General features: G+C 40.5%; 1 protein-coding gene across 1 annotated transcript in view; it reads right to left on the bottom strand.

Moving 5' to 3' along the window:
- LOC145465829 (maestro heat-like repeat-containing protein family member 1) overlaps positions 1-13746 on the bottom strand; it is a 29964-nt gene that overhangs the window by 6703 nt on the left and 9515 nt on the right. The window contains exons 14-36 of the mRNA XM_081449585.1: positions 13477-13621; positions 12984-13024; positions 12500-12641; positions 12230-12288; positions 11794-11901; positions 11195-11314; positions 10963-11085; positions 10470-10552; positions 9991-10057; positions 9710-9835; positions 9237-9316; positions 8351-8486; positions 7447-7557; positions 6761-6877; positions 6307-6442; positions 5775-5887; positions 4473-4625; positions 3571-3725; positions 2824-2989; positions 2227-2411; positions 1668-1805; positions 1075-1189; positions 1-138 (exon numbers count right to left, since the gene is read on the bottom strand). The exon at positions 1-138 is cut by the window's left edge and continues 9 nt beyond it. Coding sequence (XP_081305711.1) covers positions 1-138; positions 1075-1189; positions 1668-1805; positions 2227-2411; positions 2824-2989; positions 3571-3725; positions 4473-4625; positions 5775-5887; positions 6307-6442; positions 6761-6877; positions 7447-7557; positions 8351-8486; positions 9237-9316; positions 9710-9835; positions 9991-10057; positions 10470-10552; positions 10963-11085; positions 11195-11314; positions 11794-11901; positions 12230-12288; positions 12500-12641; positions 12984-13024; positions 13477-13621 — 2757 coding nt within the window. The remainder of the gene's footprint in view (positions 139-1074; positions 1190-1667; positions 1806-2226; positions 2412-2823; positions 2990-3570; positions 3726-4472; positions 4626-5774; positions 5888-6306; positions 6443-6760; positions 6878-7446; positions 7558-8350; positions 8487-9236; positions 9317-9709; positions 9836-9990; positions 10058-10469; positions 10553-10962; positions 11086-11194; positions 11315-11793; positions 11902-12229; positions 12289-12499; positions 12642-12983; positions 13025-13476; positions 13622-13746) is intronic.

Below are 13746 nucleotides of genomic sequence, written 5' to 3'. Positions count from 1 at the left end.
TTCCACGCTAGAAATGTTGCCCAGTCCCCTGATACAGAATTTGCGGACAACATGTGACGAGTCGACCAGTCGACTCAACAAGCTGTTCATGAGGATTTCAACAACAGCTACTTTACCACCGCACTTCTGATCAATTAACTGGTAAACAAAAGCGAAAAAAGAAACAATGAGCAATGGTGATAGCAACAAGTATTGAATAATAAATTAAAATAATTAGAAAGAAATCACATCAGCCTTAGCTGGTTTTCATGGGGGTACTCTATCCTGGTCGAATTGGAATTTAAAGATGTTGGTTTTTGTGGAGGGAGGAAAACCTGAGAACCTGGAGAAACTTTCAGAGCAAGGCGAGAACCAACAACAAACTCAACCCACATATGACACCGGGCCGGAATCGAACCCGGGCCACATTGGTGGGAGGTGAGCGCTCTCACCACTGCGTCATCCCTGCTCCCATTTGAATAAAATGGTGTATTTTCTTTCCCCGAGAATAGTGACGAACGTTCTGAATCAAAATTTACTGCTTCATGTGTGTCACTTACAAAACACTCACTGTAACACCCAACAACTGAACAATGTATTCTAGTTTCCAAATTGACAGTGGAAGCTCTTTGATACTCTCGTAGGCACGCCTGTAAGCGGTCCCTTATACCTCTAGTGGCCGCTTACGTGAACCCTTATCATAAGAGTCCAGCGCCAGTTACGGACACATTTTTAGCGTCCTGGGTGTCCGCTTACGAGAGCTACTACTGAACTCAACATAATTCCAGCCGACGCGACGCGCTCACAAATTTGCCGCTGTTTTAAGACGCACGACCTGATCACGAATTTAGTACAATGTCTCCCCCTGCGAAGTTGTTATGCTTTACGTGTGTCATTTGATTTGCTCTCGCCGCATCTGAAACGGCGTTTCGGTGTGGCGTAAATCAAAATGATTCTATTTTGAAAGAATATAAAGAGTTACCTAAATGTTACTCAAACCCATTCACTGACAGTTTGACAGTTAAGTGAACTTAGCAATTGCTTAAAAGATATGTTAACATAACAAGGTAAATAATATAAGCTTTCCCGGCATACCTCTGCAAAGAATGCGGCCACTACGATTCTTTGTGCATCATACACACTGGAGAGCGTGGGGTTCAACTGTTCAACCACTTTAGGAACTTGCTGAGGAACAGCTTGGCATAAGGCCCTAGAAAATGGGGCATAATCATGATTATCAGTTATGTGCTTTGTCTGAACACTAGCACGCAAGATGCAAGTGTTAAGATTCACGATTAAATCCATAGATTTAGCCCATGCAAGGACTTGTGCTGACAAACGGCCACCGGCCTTCCGCCCACCATTTAAGCCCGTACAATACCAAGCTCTTTATTCTTATTTAAATCTCAGAAGACTGTCGAATTTCAGCCAAAAAGCTGAAAATGGCTCCAAATTTGCACGTGGCACAGTAGTGCTGCCATTAAGCTGTGAATCACCTGTCGCCCTGATCTTCAAACCTGCAACAACCTTGTCACTTTGTGGGTGAATTAATGTCCATGTTACTGACCTTCTAAAAATGCAAACCACAGATCAGGTATCTGTTTGTTTAACTAGTGACTGGCGACATCTGACAGTTGAAAACAAGAGAACAAAGTCTTCGTGAAAAGTGACCTGAGTTATTAACGTACCGTGCGATGACAACAACACCATCAGGAAATGTCTTCTCGTCTTCAAAAAGCTTCCAGCCATCTTCCTTCTCGATCAACTGCATCAGCGTGTCGTACTTGCATCTTATGATCAGTTCTTTGATACACTCTACCGCCGTGCTGTAAAACAAAAGCACAAAAGAAAATAAATTGATAACTTTTACACCTTTGGTTCACTGGTCGACCAAATCCACGGGAAATCCTCCAGCAATCGTCGACTAATCGTCAGGCACATCTTGGCACCCGAACAGTTTCCGAATCTTAACGAACAACCAGAAGACAGTGCAAGTCCATCGACCGACGTCACGTCAACTTGTCGTCACCAGGATACATAAGGTTACCTAGCAACCTCTGTGGTGTCAACCACCGATTCGGCCAATTCCCAGAGGAATCTCAGAAAATATTTTATTGCCGGTCTCCACCGAGTCCAAAACAGGTTCAACAGAACACGTGTCGGTAGAAATATCTCTAACAAGGCCTAACTGCATGATAATTCGCCAAGAAAGCATGTGTTTAGGTAATTTACACTAGGTGAACTCACCCAAGGGGCTCCACCTTTGGTCCCTTTTGCTTGTCCTTCCCTGCGGACTGTGGCGGCTCGGGAGGAAGAAGTCCCACTGAGGTGCCTAGACGTAGTACGGTCATGGCGAAAAGACGAGGAAAATGCTCCACAACAAGGTCCCCAGTCTCCTCCGAACGAAACATCTCTGTCAAACCACACGTGATCTACATGTATCAGAAAAGAAGGGTTGTACCAGATCAGAAGTTTAACGCATAAAGGTATTTTACATCAAAAACGACTTTAATTCTATTCACGTTTTTGTATACGCCTTACCCAACAAAATTAACACAAGGTGCTGTTTTTCTTACAAACTAGAGCGATAAAAATGTTTTCAATGACATATCAGTGACATATTGGCATATTTGTGATATTCAATCCAGCAAGACGGAGTAATACGCTTTGACAGCGTGTTTTATGTTCTATTAGGGCAACGAACTACAAAGATTGGTCACACATAAGAGAGACGGGAGAAAGGAAAATCATCACCAATCTTGATTAACAAGCAAATTCTCAAAACAAACATGAAAGGAAACATCGCAGAAAGTTATGAAAATTCATATTTCGAGGTAAACTTACCGCCACAGGTTGTACTGTTGCTATTCTGATGGTTTCCTTCTTATTTTTAGGTTTTGGTTTTTCCTGGTATGGAAGAGATCGCAGCGATAAATCCAATACATAGTCAAATATACTCAGCGAAAGGTTCGACTCGCCAGCCATTGTTCTCCAGATATCCAGCACGTGCCTAAAAAACAAGGTAACACTAAAATGCAACGTACAGAAATTTCCCGCCTTTTAAAGTGCACGCGCACACAGTTGCAAATTAGTTGACGAATGCCACCCATTTTCCCGCCTTTTTTAAGACGACGACCACACCAGAGTAAAATAACACCGGAAGACGAATGCCCATATTTTCCCGCCCTTTTAACATGAGGTGCTTCACGTTTTCCCACCCTTACTGCAGTATGGCATGATCTTAAAATGGACAAACAAATTTTTGGCAGTTTCTCGCCTTAACAGAGTGGACCAACGCAATTTTAAAAGCGGGAGACGAAAGTAACTTATCATTCCGCCATGTTAGAATTGATCTTTGCTGTCCTCCAAAAAAAGCTTCCACAAATCATTGATTTTAAATTTGTTCATGGCAAAACTTGTTCTCAACTAATCAATTTTGAGCTATAAAAGTCAGATTCTTAAATTTCACATCTTGTGAATACGCATTACCAGTCTTCTCGCAATTGACTCATGGAAAATCAGAGATCTGAAATATTGAACATTTTCAAAGAGAACAAGCTGAAGTCAAAGTGTCAAAATCTGTTGACTTACCGGTCACAGGGTAGTGGGAATTCAAGAAGAGCTGTTAAAACTGGAACTAGATGATGCGAGGCCAGTGTTCTGAATACACGGAGAGTTCCTGTTCGGGTTTGTGTATGTGTGATGTGTATAAGGCTGGAGTGAAGTTCCTTTACTAAAGTACCAACCTGGAGAAAAAATTTAATTGGAAGTTTAGTTTCCTTTACAAATAACTGTCCTTCTATAACATGGCAGAACTAGCGGCTGGCAGAAAGAGGGACGATTTGCTATCAACCACTTCTTAATAACTACGACTAAAAAGAGACATTTTCAAATTTGATATGCTTGAAATGTTTATCCTAACATGTATTTTACGTCTTGCTTGATTTGAAGAAGCAATTTTATGCGAGTTGCCGTTTGCTTCGTTTTTAAATTGAGATCTGTTGCAAAACCCAAATGAAAATAAGTTTCTACTCACAGGTAAATTTTAAAACAAATCAGACTCACTTCCCTCGAGCAAGAGGTTTTGTAACAGACTAATCTTGATACATAGTCGAAAGCTTAGAGTGTAGGACATGCCTACCCTCTGAAGACAATCTTTTCCTCTCAATTTTAAGGTTAAGCCCCAGGTTTCAATTACGAAAAATTGATTAAATTGAAGAGTTTTTTTGAACTACGACTTTTTCAGCATACCGTGGAAGGGCCAAGCACAAAACGTCTAGTTTACACGGACTATTTGACACTTCTTTTTTCAGCTCTGAATTACTTTTACGACTTTAATTGCCTCCTATGTCCATCACTACCATGCATATACTAATTTAAAATGAAAGCCTTTGCAAGGTTTACATTTTATAGTGTTGTAACGTGTGTGTGTATTGTATGAGTGACTCTCATTTTGCACATTGATGTTATTACCAGACTCCGTTAAAACTCACATCTTTTCTTATTTCCTGCCCTCTTATTCTGACAATGCTGTTGAGTACGACGCACGAACCACTGGCGCTGTGAGACTGAGTGTCTGTTAAACCTTCCAACAGAGTAAGGACGAACGGTGACAAAAGCTCACTTTGAAGCTTCTTAGCCACAACCTGACGAGAAAAAAGCGTAGGACAAGGTGTAATAGACGACATGGTTGCTAAAATAATCAAAACGTAGCTCTTCTACCCTCTGGATAGGCTGGATTTCCGCCGCCCTATAGTGTTCGGTCTTCGTTCCTCCCCGAGAAGAGACTTCGGGGGAAGAGCGCGGGCTCCTTTCCATACAGCGGCTGGTAATCGAGCCTAACATCTGCAGTTTTTTCTCTTTTACCTCCATGTCTCCATTCCTCAGGAATCTAAGAATCGTTTTCCACCTCAGCTACCTGCCTCTTCTTTAACTCAACGTAGAAACTCATTGAGACTTACCGACAGTTTTACTGAATCTTGCTAATCTTAAGATGGAATTGTTTAAACTTATTCGTTTGCGCACATAAACTTCACCAATGTCTTCGAATTCCAAATTTACATCTTCCAAGACATTTAATCGACGCGGAAAAAGTCAGCCTTGTATCATGAGCTTTGCGCTATTTTAGTGCGGTCTGTCACAGAATCGAGACCCAAGTAATCACAATTGGTCAATAACAGCCACGTCGATTGCACAATGAACCAATCAGAACGAGGAAGGAAAAAAGAGTAGGAAAACGCGCGAAAGCCAACTTGGGATTATTCCTGATTAAAAGACCATCATCTTTACGTTGATTGGTCAGAGAACTTTGTACGAGATTTTGGACCTCGGTAGACGTACAACCAAAGTAGAAATAAACAGAGGACAGGCAACTCTTCATAGCCTGCAATTCCATTCGCTTGTTTTAAGGGCTAGGTTTAAAGTTTCTGTCGTTTGTTCTATTGCCTTCTCAGCCAACCCTGTTTAAGGGGCTCAGTCTCGGTATTTTGAGTTATTTTGGCCACCTACAAAATTACCTTTAAATTGAAGGAAACCTGAAAATAACAGTTTACTAAGATAGAAAAACACTAAAAAGATAATAATAAACCATAAAGGAACAAGGATGGATAAGGATGGAGAAGATTAACACGGATTACAAACGACAAACTTAAAAAAATGTAGGCTAAACTTTTCACGACGCGCAAACCGTGACGTAGCTCCTTTAAGCCTTCCACGAGAACATGGCGCCTCGAAATATAACTGTTTTCTACGTCAATTGAAAGTTGGTCTATAAATCAAAAGAGAACAAGGCTTACCTTGGACAAGTCATTTGCCACACTAAACAGGATGTTAGCGTCATTTTCAGCTGCTCGTTGCTTAAGCGTCGGTAACGCATCAACTAGCTCGTCTTTACTTTCCAGCGAATAGCCTGAAATGATCAGTAAAAAAAAAAAAAACAGTTTAAAATACCAGCGTGAAACGCACTCTAATGCGATAGTTTTGGGAGACTGCTTTGCGACTCATTGTTCACTGTTAAGTTGCATCAAAACTGACAAAATCACATTTATTTGCAATCTCTATCGCACTTCACAAACCAGGACGATTAGATTTAAAAACATTCCTACCAAATAGCAGCCCATGTGAAATAGACCATCTATCTTTGAATTCTCTACCTGTAGTTAGCCCGACTCCACTCACAGGACCAAGTTAGTTCATTTTGAGTTGAGAACAAGGTGTCTCTTATGGTCAAACGCCAATGATTAGACGATCGCGTAGTCCACAAACTGCGGAGGTCTCATCAATTCACTAGAACCACTGTTAACACCGCAATTCATAGTTATTACATACCTTCAAATCGTGCGGCTATTTTCAGAACACATTGTACACAGTCCACTGCCGTTTGTCGGATGATTATAACCGGGTCTGTACATCGGGGAATGAGGCGAGCCAATAACGGACCAGCCATCATAAACGACGTTGGTTTCTAGCGGTAAATGAAGATGACTTTGTTGAGTGCAACGATGTACAACAGTATTAACGTTTAGTTCATAAATGTGCTAAACATGAATAGAAGGGTACAAGGGGTCCCCATTTTGAGGAAACACTAGCAAGAAGAGTGTTTTTACCTTCCACTCTGAATTTAGCCAATAAATACTTTTGTGCCATTAACGCTCTTGCATAAACAAAACGCACGACCAAAATGTTCGTGTAAGTGTATGTCCAGGGTTTCAATAAGACAAAATCAGACCATCGTAGTTACTGGAGCATGCGTATTTAGAAGCAATGAAACTTCAGAACTCACCCCTCCCACGGTCAGTAACATGTTGTCGCGGAATGTTTCCAACAGTGTTAGAATCGTGTCCACCGCCCGCTCTCGTTCCACATCGGATGTTGACAATAGCCAAGGATCTTGAATGTGCTGTACATAAACAGAAAATGCATGTAAATAAACACAAAATGCACGACAATGGTTTTGATAAAAGCTTCAACCAAAAGGAAAATAGGAGACTTTAAAGGCGACAAAAACAAACAAAAAACTAAAATGGAACCAATATGAAACCACAAAAAGGAAAAAAAGGAAAAAATGGAAAGAGTCGAGGGTCTACCCACCGACAATTTTCCTGCCCTTTCCAGACAGCCTGTTCTAAATCTATGAAAAACGCGGGAAACTCGCTTCAAGCTAAAGAGCTATTGGATAACGTGTTCCACGTGAGTGTTTAGGGTCTATCTTACGGCATCACGTGAATATGAAAAGCCAAAGTTGACTCAAAATGGCGTCATTACCGGCTGGAAAATACGCTCAAACTGAAAATGTGATTGTAAGCAACACAGCATGAAAAAAAAAAAAATTACTCTTAAATTTGGAACGGGTGAGAATACGCCCACGTCTGCAACAACAGCAAAACATCCTGCACTGTCGAACCTATATTTAATCTGTTTCATATACAACTCTTGCCTTGGTCTATCTAGCATTAAATTTCCACACACCTTTAAAATATTTTCGAATGTGGGTGGTACAGGATCTTGAAGAAGTATTCCCTTCAAGAACATTTGTAAACTTTCTATTGCCTGCTTCAGTAAAGTGCTGGTATCTTTGTCCTGGAAAGAAAGGCGGTTTCTTTAATCGGACTTCTGGTAAATGTAAGATGCATCTTAAGAAAACTCTAAATGCAGTCTACGCCACAGGAATATCACGAAGCCTGAAAATCTAATCGTTTGGTCTATAAGCACTACGTTTGATTAAATTGCAAATGACTCCCTTTATTACTGGAAGATAACTCTGTGGACGAAAATACTAGTTTGAATTTGTCAACAAGAATGCACCAAGAATATTCTTGCAGCTTCATGGGTTAAAAAAAGGTCACGTGTCTTACCTCTAACGGACAGTTATCTCGTATAATCATCTCCCGTTGGGAGTGATTTGCCCTGCAGACCACTGAATCAATGAAATTACCAAACTTTACGTTCTTTTGCGGCAAACTTAGTACCACCTTCCAAGTGTGTGTGTGAAGCTTTGGAGCCGACTGGCTCATGGCTGCCGGAGCTTATCCCATGAAGCGGCTAGGAGTATTTCTACTCCCCCTGGACGGGATGCTAGTCCATCGCAGGTCACTCCCCCGCAATTCATTAGGTTTCCCAACAATTCGCCGGTACCCATTTATACTCCTGGGTGGAGAGAGGCACTGTCAGAGTTAAGTGTCTTGCCCAAGAACACAACACAGTGTTCCCGGCCAGGACTCGAACCCGGACCGCTTGATCCGGGGGCGAGCGCACTAACCATGAGGTCACCGCGCCTCTACTAACACCTTCCAAGAGGCTACTGAAAATCAAAATTCTTGAAAAGTCCATAATGATGAAAATGCGACCCAGCACAGGATACAAAGCTGCTTACCTGGTCGATGTCTTCCTTGTGATGTTTTCCAGAAGGGAACGTTGCTCGATCTCCTCCGTGGACTGCAAACACACAGTCAGTACTTGTTTTAACCATGTCAAATACTTCAGCATCTGTGAACCTGGGATTTAGTTTTCTAATATTTCATAACGGGGATCGAAGTCAAGGAAGTGGAACACCATCTAATTGGTTAAACGTACCGTTGGCAATCCCATTTATACATTACGGGAGAAAAGCGAAACCGCGTGACGACTTGAAAGAAGAAAAATCATTTAAAACATATAACTGCCGTGAAAATATTTCTATTCGTAATTCATGACTACCATGTACAGTTGTATACCTTTCTTCCGCAGTTGAAATATAAGGTATGATATAATCAGTCGACTCTCAAGACTATCGAGACTAATTTCACTCGTTCATCAGGCCACCAAAGTTCTATTTTCACTTGCACAAGAGCCAGATTTCCTTGCCACGGGCAATCTACGCTCGATTTCCAGTCGTTTTGTGAGCCCGCGTTCGTTGCCCCACACCGTGGGAGGAGGATGAACAACCGCAATCCCAAAACGGCGGGAAATCGAGCCTCCGGGCAATCGCACCTGGCTTTTTTTCTTGCTCTGTTCAGTAGCTAATAATCAAGAAGGATCAAACGGGGAATGGCGACCAGGGGATGAAAGAACGACGAAAGTTTTCGTTAAATCATTCATCAGCGCATAACTAAGAAAACTGAAAGTGCATGAATGAACTATCTAAGGAATGCAAATAGCTCTTGTCAAGTCTCATGAACGTTTGCGCATGGTCAAATTCTTCGACAGTCACATTGATTACTCGTTTAATAATCTCAGCTCTAGGCCATTAACTTCAGCCACAACACTGCTGCAAAGGATACGCAAGACTCGTGCACGCGTCCATCGCTAGGGCTCTAGTTTCTGTTGTGACGACGTTAGCTGGTTCTGCCTTCATGTAAGCCTACACAGCACGCAGAAAGACATTCACATGGTCAGTGTTCTATTCCACATTGAGATGTGAGATGGTTTTTATTAAGAAATGTCATTTCCCAGCTGAGGAGAGGGGGGTACTCCCTTATATAGATAGGTGCTATTTTGATCTAAAAAAAAATTGAGTCATAGATGTTTCCATTTACGTTTGAATTTGGAGATGGTTTTTCCTTCTGGTCTGAAAACTAGTACGAAGTTTTGATGTCAGCTATTTCAATGGGCAAGAATATTTTAAAAAAAAAATCAGATTTGAAGAAGAACAAGGATAATGCTTCCTGGAAAGAATTCCAAGAACTGCCTATCTCCCAACTTTCTTATATTATTAAGCGCTTCTTGTTTCGTAAAGATTGCCTTCAGGACCTACCAGCATGTGATCAATAAGTTCCTTTCGTTTAGTGAAGATAAACTCTGGCTGCTGCAGTCGACTGGGTTCTAGTGCTTTACCAATGAGCTCAGTTGCACGAATAAGATTCTGTTTAACATGTACGTCCTACGAGAAAGCGAAAATGGGACAAAATACCGCTAAGTACAACAAAAGAACAAAGAATTCAAGGATAATAATTATATTCCTAAGTTAAAAATTAATGAACAGGTAAGTTTTAAAATTTTCCCACAGGCTTTGGGAGATTGTAATCTGTTGCTTGCCTTGACATTTCCGTAGTGTCGACTGATGACACGAAAAATACTTGTCTCTAGTCTAGAAGTTATCAATCTGGAAAGAGACAATGACAAAAAGGATAAGTTAATAAACATATCAGTATATGAAGTACGATATTTCAAAACTGAGCAAAATCAATTTCCAAGTGAAACCATCTTTAAACACGAGTCACATCGTGTCATCATAATAAGCACACTGATTAGCTTTGCCTGCTGAGGCTACTCAAAAAGTCCGTTAAGTAGTAGTGTCGACCACCCTTTATGCCATGATACCAACATACAAACTCCCTTTTCTTGTCTCTCTGTATTTCTTACAGGTAGTAGTTAATATAATTCTACAATACATAATAAAACCACCTTCCATTAGTGATCAGTTATTGTAGTCTCACGACTAGCATGTCTGGATTCGTACTGATGCTTAGAGAAGAAATTAGATAACGCTCAGGGAAGGAAGCTTGTTGACTTACGCTGGTGGAGCATACAAAACAGTGTAACCATAACACAACATCACTGTACTCTTGATCTTCTCTGTTTCAGAATCTGATTTATCCTGGAAAGAAACAGATGCAAGACAATCAGAAAATGAATAAAGCAGTGGAATTTATGTCAACTTCATTCAAAACATTTTATGGATTTGGAATTTATGACAACTTCATTCAAAACATTTTATGGATTTGCTTCGGCTTTAGATCTATTCAGCTTTTGTTACTGGAAACTTGTGCAACACGCTGCACAAGGGGAAGAACAAAAATGCTCTACTCTTGACCAACGATGTAACGAAATTATAACACATAGCCACTTGGCTTGCAAAAGGGTCCCCTCACATTCCAAAGATTACTTGGTTTATTGCGCCCTATCGGCTAGTTTTCCCACAGCATTTCTCATTCTACCAACTTCCATTCGTGTTTCTATAACGCAATAGAAACACGTTACATGCTTTGCATTTCTTAAACACCATACCTTCATGAAACTCAAGATTCCTGAGGATTTCTTAGTCATCTCATTCTTGGAAACCTGCTCTAGTTTTACTAGTACTTGATCAAGATTGGTCCCAGCAGAAAATCCAATACCTATTGCACAGCCCTAACATGTCCGTCAAAAAGAAGAGAAGAATTGTGACCAACAGAAATGAGCCAAAAATAAATTGGACCGTTTAAATAGTGAATGACAAAGGTAAGGACACATTTCTGACCTCCCTTTCCACTTGACTTGCATGCTTCACTGAATTAAACATGATGTTAAGATGGGTGTGAACGAAGTCTTTGTTCGCTATTTTGTTCAGAACAACACCCATGCACTTGAAAAGGAAATTCTGTGTACAGGAAAATAATAAAAGACAACGTGTTGTAAATAGTCATGACAACATATGATAATAAGGCATAATTATAGGTTATAAGTTATAACTCCAAGAGTGATTGACACTAAATTTCGTCTCAAAACAATGCAACATTGTCACGGAAACGGGTAATAAAAATAATAAGAAATGCTGCTGTCTTGATGTATCACCAATTTCCTACAGCTAACATGATAAATGGTACTAACTAACAAAAAAATTGATATTGGGGCTTGGAACTCAGAATCACGAGAATTGCAAGGGAAGGAAAGAGGGAAAATGGTTACTCAGTTTTACATTGGAGACACTTTCAGAATCTTCCGTTGCACTTGCAATGGAAATTCCTTGCCCTCCCTTCTGTAGACGGCTTTCTTTTTCACGTATTTGAGAAGTCATGACGCTTCATCCCGGCTTAGTTTAAATTGCTTGATGAATGTGCAATCTGTTGCCTACTCTACCTTCTCCTCTGGAAAGTAGGAGTACAATGGTATTTGAGCTGCCATTTCTGCTCCAAGTGAACACAACCATTCCTCCGAATCCACCTCATCAACACTTTTGGAAACAAACTGCCGAAGGCAAACACAACATATATTATACATAATAACATTGTACAACCTGTGTACTAGAATGTGGGCAGTCTCTCTTCTGCTCGAAAATCTGTGGGGAAGAACGCAAAGAAGAACGCAATTGAAGTGAGCGGTCGCTTGACATGCAAAGCTGCGAGACACTCACTTGTTTTGTGTTCTTCCCCACGGATTTTGGAAAAAACAGAGACTGCTCGCAGTCTACCTGCGCACTAGTATTTCTGAATGTAAGTTTCACCGAGTTGTGACAGCATTTGCCAATCTACAGCTTTTTTTGAAAAACAATTATTTGTCAACTTTTTTCACTCACTTTAAGAACTAAGTCCTCCCAAGCTTTTTGTTTCCATTTTTCTTTGTCTTCCGAATTTTCTGTGAAGGGAAAAAATTCACTTCACATGACTATTCGACACCATAATTGCCACGTGGTTTTAAAGAGGGGACAAGGGGCTCAAGGATGAAGTGTGAGGGGGGGGGGGGGGAGGAGGAGGAGGAGGAGGAGGAGGATGTTTGAGAGGAAGGTGTTGAAAGGGAGGGGGAGGGTATGGCATAATTTAACAGAACTTTACAGCACGTTACCCACCTTCTAGATATTGCATTAGTTTAGGGATCACCGTATCCCACATTTCAACTACGCTTGGTTGCAGAATTGGTGAAAGGGCCTTCAGAAGCTTTAAGACATTTTCTCCTCGACCACCACCAGGCAGTGGACAGCCTGACATTACCTATGGATAATAAACATGGGATTTATCAAGCCTTAACCTGCAGACTTTGTTATATCCAAAAAGATGTGTGCAGGTTATAAAAACAGCACCTAATTTTGAAATACTGTACGCTGAGGTGGAATAGACTAGTGCTACACTGAAAGCTGATTTTATTTTATACCAATTTAAAAGCTTTTTATATCGCCTCTGTAAAAGATTTCTTGTAAATTAAATCTCATTTTCATGTTTACTTAGCAGTTTATGAAAGACCACTTGTACATCAGCAACAAGCTCAAGAGTAAATGCTTATTAAACCTGGTGCAAGATGCTCCTTTCACATCAAACTCATAACCTTCTACTCACCAGTAGACGTGAAATTATAGCAACTGGTCGTGGTATGTTGGCTGTTATGAATAAAGAGAAACGGCATGTCTTAGTAAAGAGGTTAAAGGACCACATGCCACCTTATCAAACATGTTCAGGGTTAATGACTTCTACAGGTGTGAATACAAATCTTAAATTAAACCGGGAAAAAGTTGGGGATTTGAACAGAATTCTAACTCCTGTCGTTTGCAATGCCAGTACAAATCAACTACCAATTAGTCATGAAACCATTAAGAGCTGGACCTTTTAGATGTACTGGATAAAATATTATTAAATAAACATTTATTTTCTGATTTAGATCTAGGCATAGATTCAGGTTCAGATTAACGTACACTTTTGATTTCTTCCACACTCACTTTTACTAACTCATGCATCAAACCTAAAACAAATGCACCTCTTTTCTGTTCTGTAAAAACACAACATTATTAAGGGGTCTTTTGTAAAAGAGAAGGAGGGAGTGTGTATCACATACTTTTTGCATCAAAGTCTATAGCAAAGTTCTCTGCCTGCTCTTCTCGTTTCTTGGTGGCCAAGTGGCAAATACAGCGACAAAGAGGATTCATGGCATGAGTGAAAGGTTCAGGAACAAGACACTCCAGTAAATAAGGCCAGAGCACCTAAGAAGGGAACCAAAAAGATTAAACAAGCACACTTCAATTTTAACCTTAGAAAATGCAATGCTATCATTGGTTCTTGGAGAAAAATCTTCTGCTGGGACACATGAAACTTCAGCAGAAGCAAC

This window comes from Orbicella franksi, chromosome 13 (genome assembly GCF_964199315.1).
Source record: "Orbicella franksi chromosome 13, jaOrbFran1.1, whole genome shotgun sequence".
In the NCBI taxonomy this organism is placed as follows: Eukaryota; Metazoa; Cnidaria; class Anthozoa; order Scleractinia; family Merulinidae; genus Orbicella; species Orbicella franksi.
The sequence above is the reverse complement of the archived record's forward strand: the minus strand, read 5'-3'. Positions and strand labels throughout refer to the sequence as shown.